We start from the raw sequence: 15,892 nt of genomic DNA, 5'->3' as shown, positions 1-15,892 counted from the left end.
GAGAAGCCCAGACCTCCCTCTCCCCAGCCACCTCCTCTAGCTTATTCGGGGGAACACCAAGGCGTTCCCAGGCCAGCCAAAAGATATAATCTCTCCAGTGCATCCTGGGTCTTCCCCGGGGCCTCCTCCAGGTGGGACATGCCCAGAACACCTCACCTAGGAAGCACCCAGGAGGTGTATGCCCGAACCACCTCAGCTGGCTCCTTTCGATGTGGAGGAGCAGCGGCTCTACCCTGAGCCCCTCCCGGATGGCTGAAGGGAGAGGCCAGCCACCTTTCGGAGGAAGGGTGGCTGGGTAGGGACGTAGATCGACCGGTAAATTGACAGCTTCGCTTTTACGCTCAGCTCTCTCTTCAACAAGACGGACCGTTGCAGGGTGCGCATCACTGCGGCCACAGCACCAATCCGTCTGTCGATCTCCGGCTCCCTTCTCCCATCACTCACGAACAAGACCCAGAGATACTTAAACTCCTCCACTTGGGGCAGGAAATTACAAATACATTTAAGCTTATTTTTGAACTTACAAATTATATTATGAACTTAAATACAGTTTCTCCAGTAGTAAGCTTTGGTTTTAAAAAAAAGTTAACCTTGAATTGGGAAGACGTAACTTATTACTTCTATGTATTGATGACATTAGAAAAAGCCATGGAGAGTTTATGAATCAACTGATCGATAAAAAAAAAAAAGACCTAAATCCTTTTGATACTATTCAAAGGAACAGTGAGAACAGTAGCTTGAGTTTGGATAATGTTGTCGATTCTTGTCATTGATATTTTTCATTTTCCACCTTAATACATGTTTTTTAAATTTTATTGTAGATTTTAATGGACTGCACTATGACAATTATATTACAATGCTAAGAAAACAGAAATTACCAATTTTACAGCCACACTTCAATTTCAACTGCTCCTCAAAATGTTTCCATAGATACAGTACGACTAGTTTTATGTTTCTGTGAAACACTAAACTGCTTGTATACCTGCTGCTGACAACAAAAGCTTCACCATCATTCATTGACGAATGGCAAAGCAGACAAGGCAAACAGTATGATATCGTCAGTGACCTTTGCATCCAGGTGGATCCCAGCAGGCTTTGCTTAAGTTTAAATCACTTCCAGTACTGCAGGCATGTGACCCATGATGACATATAGATTTCTTTTCTACTGCTGCTTTCAATTTGATTGGAGCATCAGCTTAACTGTTAAAACATAAATGTAATAAAAAAATAAAAAAAACAGTCACATCTCACTTGGCTGCATTTTGTTTGATTTCAGCCCATGCCACGTGTGCCAGCTGCTAAATACCTAAAATCTACGTGTAAAATTGTATTAAATATTAACTCATCCAGCACGTCTGTCTAAATAAGGGATTTGTGAAAACTTTTGGAGGAGTAGCAAGGTCCATGAAGTTTGATTGAAGGATGACAGTAAGGAAAAATAAAATGTGTGTATTTATAAGGTGCCACAAAGACTTGAATAGAATGTCAATGATATATTATTTTCCATGAAAAAATTGGATTTTCAATTTAGCAGCCGGCACAGTTTGAATGAACCATTGTAAAAGGTGAAGGAATGTCTCCCACTGTCTGACGTTCACCTTCACCTGTTCCACCTCAACAAAGACGGTGCCTCTCAATGAGAATATGCACCTTTGTGAGTGTTCAGTAAACTTGCCTGACAAGCATGTACGCACATATGAGTAGCATCTATAGGCACAGATGGTCAGCCTCGAAGGACAAAGCCTTACAACTGAAATACATTATATATGTACACAATAGTTCATCCCTTTAGTTGAACTTTTGCACAGGCTTGATAACGTAAGGAGCTAAAATAAGTTCATTTTTCCCTTCAATCACTAATCAAGGAATTGATGTCAAATTGTGTCTCATGGGTAGGAAGAATGAGCTGATATTTTAATGTAATTTTGTAATCGCTTAATTTGTGTTTACTAAATTGAAAAAGACTGCAACACAAAAAAGTTAGAACATAGAGATTAAACAGTGATTGGCTCTTTCCAAGCATTTAGCTGCCAGTTTTAAGTATGACATAGCTGACTGATGGCATCCTGGTTAATTATATTATAAACTGGAGAGGTGAGAAATACAATTAACTTAACAAACATTATTCCAGTGACAATCAACTAAGCTGAATGAGCAAATAAAATTGTTCAGGTTAGTTTAGCCTCACACAGATATTTGGCTTCCACAACTGACTATGATGCAGAAACATAATTATTTTAATTAATTTAAAAACATTTTAAATTTTCTGTTTTTGTTTTTTGACATCACATTTCTGGTAACGGTGTGGCAGCTTGTGATGCTACAATGACACTTTGTTCACATTATTTCCTGTGGACTAGTGGATTACTGGATGATGCTGCAGATGCTATGTCACAAACACATCCACAAACCAAAGAGGATACTCTCCTGTCCTTAATGCCAAATAATCAAAGACTTAAAAATATATAATCATGTTATTTACTGATTTTAGAATGTATGATTTTAATATCCTTTTGTTTTGGTAATTAATGTGGAACAAAATGTTTAAGAAATGGCTATCACAAGCTTAACAAGCACTGATTGATGCTCCTTAAATTGCATGATTGTGTAATAAACAGTCGAGTGTCTGAAATACAGAATCACAAATACAGAAAGGGAGCAAGTCTTCACATTTTAGTGTCTGGAAACGCCTAATGACACTGAGCTCTCTTTGCAAACAGAGATTGTATATTCTTCTGCAGGTTTGCATTGTGATTTGCATGCAATTATGTACATATAGATTCACTCTGCATTCCCAGAGCCAGCACTGTGCACACCGCCTGCACACACACCCACTCCACAGCTGTATAAACAGATCAGTCCACCATCACACATTAGCTCTGTCAGCTGTAGGACTGCAGCATACATCAGACAGGCCTCTGATGCATTCTGCTAACCCCATGGAGGGAGGAAGATATTCGAGGGAGCTTGTAATGGTTGTTGTGGTGGGTGGGGGTAATTACGGTTGAGCCTCCGGGTCCTGACAGACCTCTCTGTGCCCACCTGGGGAGCACTGTGCCTGCTGTCTGTGAGCCTGCCTGTCAGTGTCCGGTACACTCTGCAGACGAGCAACCACCCTCCCAGCTAACAGAAACCTTTAGCAGCAGATGCTACACAGTGTGTGGTGCCGCTGTTGCTACCGGCAGAACAAGGGATTTGGGGAAGGCAGATGTTCAGAGGAAGAAGAGCACCACGTCAACACATAAACAACCAACAAGATTACAGAGACACTTCTGTAGCATTGCATATGTGCATTTTCTATCTTCTTCTGCAGTTCTTTCTTTGCTAGTAAACACATGCATGTTATTATTTTGTTAGCAGTAATTGTTTATTTTGTTGTTTTTTTTTTACTTCAATCCAAATCCAATTCCCTCCTTTAATTTCCCCACCAGTAGCTCCGGGGTTGGATAAGTGAAGGTATATGATGTTTGCCCATGTCTCCATGAGCTTACAAGAGCTTCGGCAAACAGCTGCAGCTAGACTTAACAACTCTCTGCTGCTAAACTATTTCATTTGAAGTCAAGACTCAGTGTCTAAAAGAACAACCATAGTTCTCGTCTTTTTTATGCATTCCAAGGTTTGCATGTTGTAAACTGCCTTACATCCAACAACGTTATGTTGTCTGCGTTGTTTGTCATTAGAACCGCACTAAAAAGAGGCTGGTGGAGAGGTGGAGCATGGATAAAATAAGTTTGATCTTCCACCACTGCAGAATCACCAGTGCACCTTTAACATTTGAATCCATATCATTAGTTTTGAGAAAATCATATTCTTCTAAATCAAGTTGGGTTAGAGAGCCCCTAATGTCATCCAGTTCCACGTCATGTGAATTTCTGCCATGCTGGATCTAATTAAAAGTGCTATGACTGCGAAGCAGGGTGAGAGATTGAAAGCTGATTGACCAAAACCAAACCTGATGTCAGGACCACATTTGTAGAATGCAAAGTATAGGACAGGCTCATAGGTTACCATACATTTTCAATAATAATGTGTTTATCTCTGAAAAACGTTTTTATGGGATCTCATTGGCCTGAACTCTCTGACTGTCCATCGTTATGATATTTAGATGGTGAATTTAGAGTGACATCACTCAGATAAGGCATCTTTGGATCTGCACTTAAATTAAAAAATACAGTTAGTCTCAACTGAATTTGGCTTTGCAGCATGAAGTACACTGGGTGTGTATATGGGGATGAAAAGTTTCAGGCTGGGAGACTGAACACAAGTTGAACAGTTAAACTTTCTTTGCTTTAATCCTTTCCAACCAGAGACGGGGTTTTGCCTTGTTTGGTCAGCATCTGTGTGAACTCTGTGACTTCAAGTTAAACGTGGAGCATCTCATTTTCAATTCCTTTGTGTGTAAAACATAGTTGATATTACACATGGGAGAAGATGCTTTGGAGTTCAATATTAGAGATACTTGTGTTAATATAAAGTGGTTAGTAAGTAAATGACTACATATTTCATGCCAACACTGAAAGTATTTCTGTTGAATTGAGGCTTTGCAGATTACATTTGTTAAAAATTACTTTCTTACTACTACAACTAGAACAATCTGTTAGCAACCAAAGTAATCTGTTTGAAGTAATTGAAGTAATCTGTTATATTGACTATACTGTATATTCCAAATACTGTATTACTTTTATGTTATCACTCCTTTAAAATTAGCTTCTGCATGTTTGCTGTTATGTCCAGGGGATGTAAAGCATGAAGGACTAAGAGCCACATGTTGGTGTTTTGTAGCATGAGCTCCATTCTCCTTGTTCGGCCCTCTCTAGATTCACGATACTGTAATTGTGTCTACTTGGTTTGGCTACGTAAAAAGAAAATAATGGGTATGCAATCTATGTACAGAAGGAGTGGAGCTCAACATGGAAGATGCTGTGAGTGGGTCGAATGCTGATTGGTTGAAAATAGGATCAGAACAGGGAGGGAGTGACAGCGAAGTTCCCCGTGTAGAGGGAGAACATCTTTGGTTTCTTTGGTTGATTGAAAGAGTAACAACACTAAAGGAAGAGTAGGCTGCGCACTGGTTGTTTGTGACAACTGGTGACATTGAACGGCTACAGCATGTAGACATTCTGCAAAGCTGTGCAAAGGCCCTGCGAAGGACTGACGCACAATCGTGTTGGCTCATTTTTAGAGCTGTGCTTAGCACGCAGGCTCATCTTTCAAGTATATTGTAGAATTTCTTAGCAGCTGTCAGGCATCAGCTTACTTATCAGCCACTATCAGCTTGTGAGAATTGCACAAACAATGTGTTATGTTACTCATTCCAACAAAAAAGTACTCTAGCACAATACTTTTTGATGCACCATACACAACATTGCATTTAAGCTAATGAACTGTTTATATGATTGTTGTTAAAGTTTGATTGTTGTATATAGTTGCATTAAAAATAAGCACAGAGACATTCTGATCTTCCTCTGCATTTGCAGACACTGAATTGTTTATGTTAACGAGTGACTCGACAACAACACCAGTTACCAACAATCATGCCTAGATACTGCTGGCTAATCGGGCAGGAGATGTAGTTAATGAGAAGGGCCATTTCACAGTATCAGATCATTTGCTCAATGATGTGTATAGACAACAGTGATGCAGTGTGTCCAGTCCAAATTACAGCCCACTATTAAGGACATTAGACTGAGCCCACAGGTGCATAATACCACGCTTGATGCTAGTGTCATTACCCGCCTTGTTTGCTTGAGCGCAGCCTCTTGGGCATGCATTTTTGCCCAAGAGAAAGATCCAGACCGTCGAGGTGCATTGAAATTCTGGGCTTTTATTTTCATATACCACTTTTTGTGGATGACCTCAGCTGTACCTAACAGCCCATTTAGCACCTGGGGAAAATAGGAAGGGGGGCGTGAACATTGTATGCCAGCTGTCTGTTGTGCCATGCTGTTTGCCAGAAAGCCCAGCGGGTGTCCGCCAGCGACCTGTAAGCAGACTGCCGGTCTGCTGAAGTGTAGCTCGCAGTCTGAACGACGCACGCAGTACGTGCAGAGCAGAATCCAGACGAGGTGTGAGACGGGGCTGGCTAAACATGGAAATGCTAAGCTGCAGCGACACGCTCGGGCAGTGAAGAAAACACAGAATGCTTAAAAGGAGAATGCTCAACTTTTTCTGCATCAAAATTATACATGATATTGATGTCAAATAAAACCAGTAGGGCCACAGCTGTAGAGAGTTTACAAAGGAATCTACTAAGATTTGGAAGAAAATTAAAAAAAAACCCAAAAAACATAATGTAGAAACTCATATCATATCATATGCACACTAATGAAGCAACAGGTTATCAAAGTAATGCTTTTTTTTTTTTAAATTAGATTTCACTTTCCTACAAGTGCTATGAGGTTATATCTTCTGGGACTATTGGTCTAGACTAGTTTAATAATAGATGGAGTTATATAGTTATATAGCATTGATCACTGTATTTTGGCAGCTTATTTCTATTTCAGTTGTGTCTAATTTGAATGATACAATTAGCCATTACCAAAATTAGCAAAAAGAAAAGGCTGAGGCTGTCCAAAGAGGGAAAAAGCAGCTTTTTTGACCTTTTCAGTTACACCTGCCACATTTCACATGCAGCAGGAAACACATGATTTTAACATCGTGGAGTCAGTCTGATAAACTTTAGCTTGTAAATGCCGTGCGTGTCAGACAGTGTTTTCTGACTATATGCGTAATTCCAGTAACAGCTAGCTTCAACTGTGTGCATATCAGACAAATTAATGTGCAACTTCAAGCCGTCTAAATAGCTGTTTCCGTCGTGTTGTAAATGTCCATTCAAGCTCACTACAGCAGTGCCACAATACTTAATAAGAGACTGGAAAGATGTGATATTCAAGAAGAGAAGTTTTTGTGTAGCTGCAATCACAGTGGGACCTTGTACAATATCTTTTTCTGGTGCAGAATCTTGGCAATTACAGCCACAGCTTAAACCAGAAAACACTCAGAAAGCTCACACCGTTAACAAGGTGACAAAAATTCTCTAAATTAAATTAATTAAAGAATAAGCATAAATATGTGTTCTATATTATTTAATGCGAGCAGGAGTAGTTTACGACAAAATATTCCAGAAATATATTCTTTTATAAAAAAGAAAGAATAAATCTTGAAAAATCTTTAAAATATTACTTTTCTGTAGTCGAAGCAACAAATCTGCCCTTTTCTTTAGTAAGCAAACTGTCTCCTGTAACCAGGTAGGCCACACAATCTGACAGACACCTGGGTTACATCTCAGCATGCATCTGGCCCTCAGGGCTCGTGTGGCGAGCTGTCATTACCATATCAAAGACGCGCCGCGTCACGGCCGCAGAGAAAAAGAAGAGCCAGCACTTCAACAGCCTCTTGATTCAATTTTTCACATGGAGCTATTTGAATATCTATGGCAGGCGATGCAGATGGATGCATATAAGAACTCCGGTGTATTTTCATACACATGCAGGTCCATCCTGGGTGCATATATGTACACAGCTCACATGCATGGCAGTGGTTTGATTTTTAATCATTTATTTTCTACCTTGTGATAAAAATTGCAGGTGCAATGGGATGCATCGGCCAACAGACAACCTTGATCCAATATGTGAGTCTCTTTGCTTCATGAATATTCTCATTCAAATCCAGCTCTCTATTCAGGCACCTGGGCAGGCTGCAGACAACAATACTGTGTCATTACGAGTGATGCTATCACTCTGCTCACCGAGACCGCAGACAGGAATGTATTCTCACTGAAATCATTATGAAAGCTGCTTGTTGTGACTCACTGGTATAGAGCAAGACAACAAACAACACTTCAGGATCAGAAATTCTTTTCATCACCATCTCAGGGATGAGAACGAATCCCAAAATCCAGATATTCTGTTGTAAACGTGGATTATAAGGAAATTACATTCCACCTCTATGTAATTATAATAATGCATAGTGCAAACTGGACTAAGCCTTTTTACAAATGTTACATCAAAAGGTTGACTAACACTTGTATTTAATGAAGAGCTTTGAGCCTAGATGTCAAATTTTGTTTTATTCTGCCACTGTAATAAAATATTTCAAACCTGATTTGTCTAACTGATATATATGTGAAAACGAGAGCTTGCTCTTCTTTGCTTGCCTTGTTTAAATAAAGGTAATACACAAATGTCTGTAAAAAGGAAGGTGGCATCCATTCAACACTATTAGGCAATTAATTTTTATCTAACTCTTTCCTGCCTCATACTAGTACACTTCATGTAAGGTTATCAAATAGGCAGTTCAGTTGACAAAAAGTCGTTATGTGTTTTCGAAAAACAGCTGGAATAAGCATTTGTTCCCAGTCTGTCACCTCTATTGTTGAAATTTGATTAAGCTCAGTCAACTAAACAACTACTTTCGTGAGGCTGTTAAAGGGTGTGTAGGGGTCAAGTGACAAAGAGAGAAATCCACAGACTGCTTCTTTCTAGCATTGCTAAGTATGCTATTTTTAAAAAAGCAATTAGCCATACCGCAGAAGCTCAGAAGTGCTGGCGCTACCTTGGCAACCAGTGTCTGTCACATGACCCTTGTCTTGCACATTCAAGTGCTCACTCAAGAGTCTCCCAGAGCAATGCTGTTCAAAAACTCTGACTTAGGTAATGATTACATTCCTTAATAAGGATCCAGACAGGGTTTCCAGAAACATAATGCAATGTGACAATTATATGTCGTGTTAACCGCAAGTGTTTAAGTTTATGTATCACTGTGGAAGGGAAAACAGAAATGAGCTAACATGTTTTCACTTTTAATCATCAATGCAGCTCAAAATTTAAATACTGGGATCATAAAATGCCTGATTCTTGCAAAAAACAACTAAAAACTGCAAAAGATCTCATTCCTCAAAGTTGTATTAAATCAGCCGTTTTGTGGCAAATGGCCTTTTGGCATTCTGGTAAAAGGGAGTGTTTGCTCCCGCCCTGTATTTTAAATAGCAATTACATTGAATTGTGATGGAAAAAGCGATCCACTCCCATTGTTTCTTATTTTTTAATTTTTTTGTGTCATTAGATTTCCCTCCTCTATTTGTGAAAAAGCTCTTTCAAACAGATTGGAAGTGCCTTTATTTGCAGTGAAAAAGTGAGCTGGATGTGGTAGCGTGCAAATATTGCCACTACAGGACAATGGTTGCTGCTGCAGCAACCTTATCTTCCACCTTCTTCCCTCCCAACAAACATGCATTCACTTAATTGGACACAAGTCTCAGTGTGGAGAAATCTGTGCCATGTTCTCCGTGGCCTTGGTGATTGAATGATTTCCAATCCTGAAGCTACGTAAATTAACGGCAGTCAGAGTGAGAGATAATGAAGGGTACTGCAGGGGCAAAGTATAATTTAATGTCATTGGAAGATGCACTCTCTATTAGGTTAGAGTCTATTATTTTGCTTCCTCATGCGTGCACACCTACCACTCCAGCGACAATAATCAGCATAAAGAAGAATTATCACCTTTCTGATAGTGCCAAAAATAACAAAACCTGAGATTTTGTTAAAGCTGAGAACCTCTAAGATTTACACACGGATAAGATAAAATAATCTTAATGCCATTCATTTATGGTGTGGGACAAGATTTAATTCTGAAATGGCCAAAGGGGGCACTTTAAGAAACCACACTGGCCCAGTGTCATATTATAACCTGCAGGGTTTGCATTGTGGGCATTTTTTGTGCCTAAATTAAACCGAGCTGCAAATAAAAGGGTAACAGATTAGCGAATGAAAACAAAGCAAAAGACAAAGCTCTCAAACAGGACGCAAACCACGGCCTAGCTCACAAACATGTGACTTAGTCCAACATTATCCCTCCGATCTCCAATGCAGACTTCACTGGTCTTCAAAAGAAGACCATTATGTCTCGAGGCTCAACGTTGCTGTGGCCAGTGAATCACCGCAACAATGCCAAGGGGCACTTGTGCGTATTCCGGAGCCGCCAGCGTCTATGAGAGAACGGCAGTATTTGACTCCCTGGGATGAGAACACGGCGGTTATTTAATGAATCTCTCAAAATTAAAAGCGTCCTTGTAGCCCCAACACCCTCGTCCCTTCTGATTTAGGATGAGCATTACTCGGGACTACAACCATTAAGATGACTTATGTTATGTCTCTTGACAAGAATCCACCATTTGCAGTCGTGAGTGTTATCTCACCTTTATACACAGAAGTCATGTATTTTCTTAATACCGCTACAAAAGGTCTGAAAGAGCAAGTCAGGGTTCAAAGCAGGTGTAAAATGTCCAACTTTAAAACAGGACATCCACAAATAAGACATTTTTGCATCTCCGAATACCATTGCCACAAGATTTCTGCAACCCTAACAAACAGATACCAAAGTTTATCCGGACCTTGAATACAGAAGAGTGACAGATTTTTAAAAATCCTCAAAATGTTTTCTTTTTACTTTCAAGAACTTACTCACATTCCTCCAACAGTGTTTCGCAGGATAAGTTTTAAATGAGAATTTTATGACGCTTCAGATGTCGTTCAGTTCATCCAAACAGCTTCAAGGCTTTAGAGCTCTTAATGGCAAACATAAAGCTGCTCGCCACAATGATGCGGACAAAGAAAGAGCAGGACTTAGGTCACAGTCCACAAATCAAAGGTATTGAGCTTGCAAATTAGTGCTTTGATGGAATGATTTGTAATTTAAGTGAGCAAACGGCGAGATGGACGAAGGTCAAACAGAGATGAAGACAATCTCCTGCATTTTTTACTGTTAAAAAAAATGCAAGAGATTGTGCCCTCGAGTAAGGGTCAAATAAGTTGCTAAAAATCAGAACACATTGAGCTCACAGGACAGTTTTTGTTTTCTATGATGTTTTCTTTCTAAATTGTACTAAAGCAGATGTTTCAAGAAGTCCTCAATTAGAATCTCATATGGGCTTTTAATTCCTCTGTTTAAGCAATCCCAAAATGAGCTGTAGGACTCTGTCCACTTTAAAAGACAGATGAGACAGGCACACATGGCAGTCAATTAACTGGAGTCTCGTTTAAGGCTTTTTTTTCCTATTTACTCGAGTATACTTTTTGCTGTGTTTTTACTTGCTGTTCAAAACTGTTTCTTATGGGTTAAAATTTCAAGCTTGCAAGTCGGTTTTCTTGGTTATTAATGTGCTGTCTTCCACATCATCTAAAGGATACCAATGCATTTTTTATGTACTTGTCCCCACAGCCACTAGTAGTTTTAAATGGTAACTACAGCGCATAATAACAGCTTTCATTCGGGGATATGTCAAACAAATACATAAGACGCTTACTGAAGCTTCAATGGTGTCATGAATTAGAAAGACAACACATTTCAGAACTACTGTTGCAGTTCCTCTGAAACGTAGTAGCTCAGTGTAGTCGCAAATCATGAACAAGCCACAACGAACAGCAGGAGATGTGCTGATTCACTGTGAGACGGTTGAACTAGATGTAAATGCTGCAGAACAGCAATGTGATGATTTTAAAGCACAGATATTTGGAGCACTGTTTTAGCTCAAGCAAAACCGTGTTTAAGTTGGATTAAACAAGGTGTCCAAGAAAATCCCAAAGTAAAGGGATTTTTTGTGTGTAACAACAGAAGTTTGGATTTTAGATATTGTGGAGCTGATTCATTCAAATACCAGTTGTATACTCAGTTTTCTTCCAGTTATGGGATGTCCTTCCAACATCTTCCATCTTCTAAATCCAGGCACAGCCTAAAACACACTTTTTTTTTATCTTGTAACTTAATGAGAGCATTTTAAAATCCTTATATTTCCATTAAAGTTGACATACCGTTCCCGTGTAGTTCTCACTCATTTGCCACCTTAATACGCTAGAAATTCAGGTGCGTAAAGTTATACAACCCCACAATAATTTATGATCTATTTTAATGCTGGACTGTTTTGTCTTTATTGGTTTTATTGCATGCAATTTCTCCCATTACCTCTTCTGCTGCAACAATAAATTTTCATGTTATCTCCATTCCAAATATACACAGGCATCAATGTGAAAATGAGAATTCATCTCTCAAACCTGCAGGCCTGTTCAAGTCAAGTTTTCATGTCTGTGAGAAAACAAATAATCTCCTCTGCACTGTTGAGAGACTAACTTTTCTATTTTTTATTTTTAACCTGTCATCTGTGATGTAGTATGCTAATATTCTTATTTTACAGAGTATGATAAAACTATAATAAACACTGTATGGGGTGATGATGGATGCTGTGTTGCAGGTTGCGACTCGCCAGTTTTTGCTTTGCCTCTGTGTGGCAGGCTGAGCTAAAGGGGTTTTCTTTGCTTCTCTCCCTCTCTTTCTCTTACAACTGAGGTTCGATTGGCCATAATTGGCTGCTGTTTGCAGCTAGGTATCGATCACCTTGAAAGACTCTCCATGCCATCCCTCCCTTCTTCCAACCTCCCAACTCTTTCTGTCTTTCTCTCCCTCAGTCACTTACTATGCCCCCTTTTCCAACCATTTCTCCCTCAGACCTGCCACTTTGATAAGCATGGTGAATGGCGCGCCATCATCGGTACAGCCTAAGCCTTGAATCAATAGGGGAGTGCAGATGCTCAGCAGTCTATTTACTACAGAGATGGTGGAGAATAGCAATGCTAGGAGATGAAAGCCATGTAGGCGAGAGATGGAGACAGGTGGAAGAGATGAAGCAGCCATCACGCGCCAAGACCCCTCTTAGACCTTACTGTTGGTGCTGCATAGCTTTTTTGTTTGTTTGTTTGTGTGGGTTGTTTTTAATTGATTTACTCAAGTGGAGTTATAAAGAATGCAGTGCATCATTAGTGACAGTCAGTGAGGAAAGAGATGGAAAGTAAAGGAAGATTAATGAAATTCTGTTTTTCATGAAGTCGTTTCTGCGATGACTCAGCTGCTCTGAGAAGTGTCTACAGTTACTATCAAACACAAATATGAGGAATGTGAGTTACCAATTAGAATAAATGAGTTTCATATTTTCATACATTTTATGCATTTTTTTGCACTAATGCACAAGGTTTTGTGGTGAAAAGTGTTTGCATGCTACAGCCTGGAAAGACATTTTGAGAAATTTGAAGTTCAAACTTAGCAGCAGTAGGTAATGAGTGCACCTTCATACATTTCATTTGGGTTTGAGACTCCTGTCACATTTTGCTTCACTAATCACGTGGACGTTTGATTAGCCTCAAATCAAAAACTAAAAGTAAAGTGTGTACTCACATCGGCAATCCCAGCCTCCAGGATGCTGACCTTGGCTTCCTTCTCTAAAGACACCTTCTTCTGGACTATGGTAAGGAAAGAACAGAGAGAAAAACCCCACAATGATTAATGAACTGAAAAATGTCCAACAGTATGTTTTTACAGAAAATAATAATGAATACTTTTCTAGCCCCCGGCAAAAACATCGTATATGAAAAAGTTTATAATGCTAAATCAGCAAAGCAATGTTCATTTTTTAAACATTTTTGTGACAATGGCAACGGAACAAAACTGCAATAACTTTCAAACGTAACAACAATGTCTATTGCATATTGTTCCTCCAAACAGGTAGTGTAGATTAACTTTAACATGTGATTAATCCTCAGTGTCCACAATAATGCATAATAGGCATCCATGTGTGTACAGTCATGACTATTAATCAATGCTACAAATTCTGCCAAACAAGCTATTAAACTCTGTGCTCAACTGGCTCACAAAAAATCAATGCTTCCTCCTTCCTCCTCCTTAACACATGACGTATAAGCAAAACCAGAACATGATTTATAGAAATGCCTTGAAAATGCAGCTTGGTTAATTTACACATGATTGATAAAGATCCTTTGTAGAAACTATGGAAGCATCGTTGCATTATGAAGCACAAAGACATCAGAGAGATATAGAGAGTTTGTAAGAACAGCGTTCGCAAACAATCCTTCTGGTGTAGAGAAGAACAAAAGTCAGGTAGCCCTCCATCTACCACACTCCCCCTCTCTGAAACTTTACTAGCTCTATCCTCTTCAAAACCAAGTCTTTTTTGGACTTTTGGACTTCATATAATACCTACACTACTTTACCTGATCTAGTCTGACAAGGCCTGTAATTGGCTTAATGCTACTGTCACGAGCTACATTTTCTAAAGTCTAAAAAGAGAGGCCAGAGGAGGCACAGGAGTCTAGTGCCCACTCAGACCACTTGAACTGCAATATGCCAAAAAGTTTCAATTGGATTTTATGTCCAGTAACAACAAAGGGTCCTTGGTGGAGACACTGAAACCCTACTGACCCCCTAATGTTTGCCAAGTAAAAAGCATTTAAAAAGAATAGAATAAAGTAGGCATAGAGTAAAGTTATGTATCAGTGGGTGGTTGTGGCTTGTGATGCCAAATATAAGTAAAAAAGTGCTATATGCATACCAGTGAAACACGGCTAGCTGAACAGCTGGAACTGTTCTCCAGTGTTTTTTGTATTCAGATTGATGTCGTCAAGCACTGCCTCTTCAGTCTTTTAAGTGTTTTAATTATCAGACACAAAAAGGGAATATTTATTCAGCCATACCCATGACTGCTCTTTAAGGTTCACTGATTGCACACCATGAAATCTGACAACAGGACTGGTGTAAGAAGGGCCTCTTATGAGATCACAAAAACAATCCATGTCATCATTCACATTCTCAAATATAACAAGCTTATGCAGTAGCAAGCAGCCACCATAGGTGTTGTAAATTACAACGCGCACTTGGCGAGTGGTCGTGGCTGTTTAGTGGAATATATCCTATTATAAAGATTTGGTTAAAGTCCAATAGGAAGATCGTATCGCTCACATTCGCCTGTAACGGTAATTTTCTGCAGTTTCTTCTCATTGCAATATTTCTGAATTTACTTTATTGCAACTATCCCATAAATTAAAGCAAGAGCATGGTCTACAACGAAATGTGGATTTTACCAGACAGGTCGTCATGGCGTTGGTGGTGAAATCACTGAGGTTATCGTGCAGGCTCTTCGCAGACACATTCATTTACCAAATTAACCCCGCCCCCCCCCCCCCAAAAACAAAAAAAAAAAAAAAAAAAAAAAAAAAGAAAACCTTCCGCAGGGCTCAAGAATAAATTCTACCATTGCAGGTCCAAATGAGCTATTACTGTAGCATATTGTGGAATACACCAGGCACAGACACACGCACACACAGGTATGTACTGCCAACTTCCACATTTATTGAAGCTTTGAGTTTTGAGTTTTGACAGCTGACTCAGTCGTACAGTCTGACAGCTCACGAGCCCAGCTGATCTCTCTCTGGCCGCCCCTCCCCGTCTCACTATAAAAAACAGCGGAGGGAAACCATCATCAGTACATAAACACCATCAGCTGTTCTTACCGGCCTCGCAGCGCCGCCCTGTTGAGCCTTCTGCTGCACTCCTCCCCTGCAGCTGCGCCCGGGGCCACGCCTCCGCCACACATATCTTCACTTTATGAAATATGAATTTTTAACCCGACCTGCTGCCAGGCAAATATTAAAACAAATTTCCACACAAATAGAATTAAACCCTGCGCACAGCTCTCTTTTTTCATGAGCTTAAAGGGAAACAAATGGAGGTCTACAATTAAAATTCAGCAGAGCACATATTAAAGCCAGAACAGAAACGATATGAAAAAAAAGAAAGGATACGTGATTGCATTCACTTCGCTTTGCATCTGAATACACCGGTGAGGTGAAAGAAAGCGAGTCTTCTTTGTTGACACACCAGGCAGATGAAGGATATGCAAATAGAGCCCCAGCTCTGCCACAGTCCAAATTCACCAGTGGCTTTAATAATTAGTCTTTCAATTCGTCATTCACTGGTCAATTTATGCCAGATGTTATGCAACCATAGATGCTGACCTTAAACACCACAGTCCAAACGAGCAGCTCTTTTGAAT

General features: G+C 39.7%; 1 protein-coding gene across 2 annotated transcripts in view; it reads right to left on the bottom strand.

The window, feature by feature from the left end:
* The window catches only part of LOC113010403 (receptor-type tyrosine-protein phosphatase N2-like), a 233,130-nt gene that overhangs the window by 95,457 nt on the left and 121,781 nt on the right, over nucleotides 1–15,892 (bottom strand). For both annotated transcript variants that reach the window (XM_026149408.1, XM_026149409.1), the window contains one exon: nucleotides 13,222–13,286. In XM_026149408.1, the coding sequence (XP_026005193.1) occupies nucleotides 13,222–13,286 (65 nt within the window). The remainder of the gene's footprint in view (nucleotides 1–13,221; nucleotides 13,287–15,892) is intronic.

Source organism: Astatotilapia calliptera, chromosome 18 (assembly GCF_900246225.1).
Source record: "Astatotilapia calliptera chromosome 18, fAstCal1.2, whole genome shotgun sequence".
In the NCBI taxonomy this organism is placed as follows: domain Eukaryota; kingdom Metazoa; phylum Chordata; class Actinopteri; order Cichliformes; family Cichlidae; genus Astatotilapia; species Astatotilapia calliptera.
Note: the sequence above shows the minus strand (reverse complement) of the source record. Positions and strands in the feature narration are given on the sequence as shown.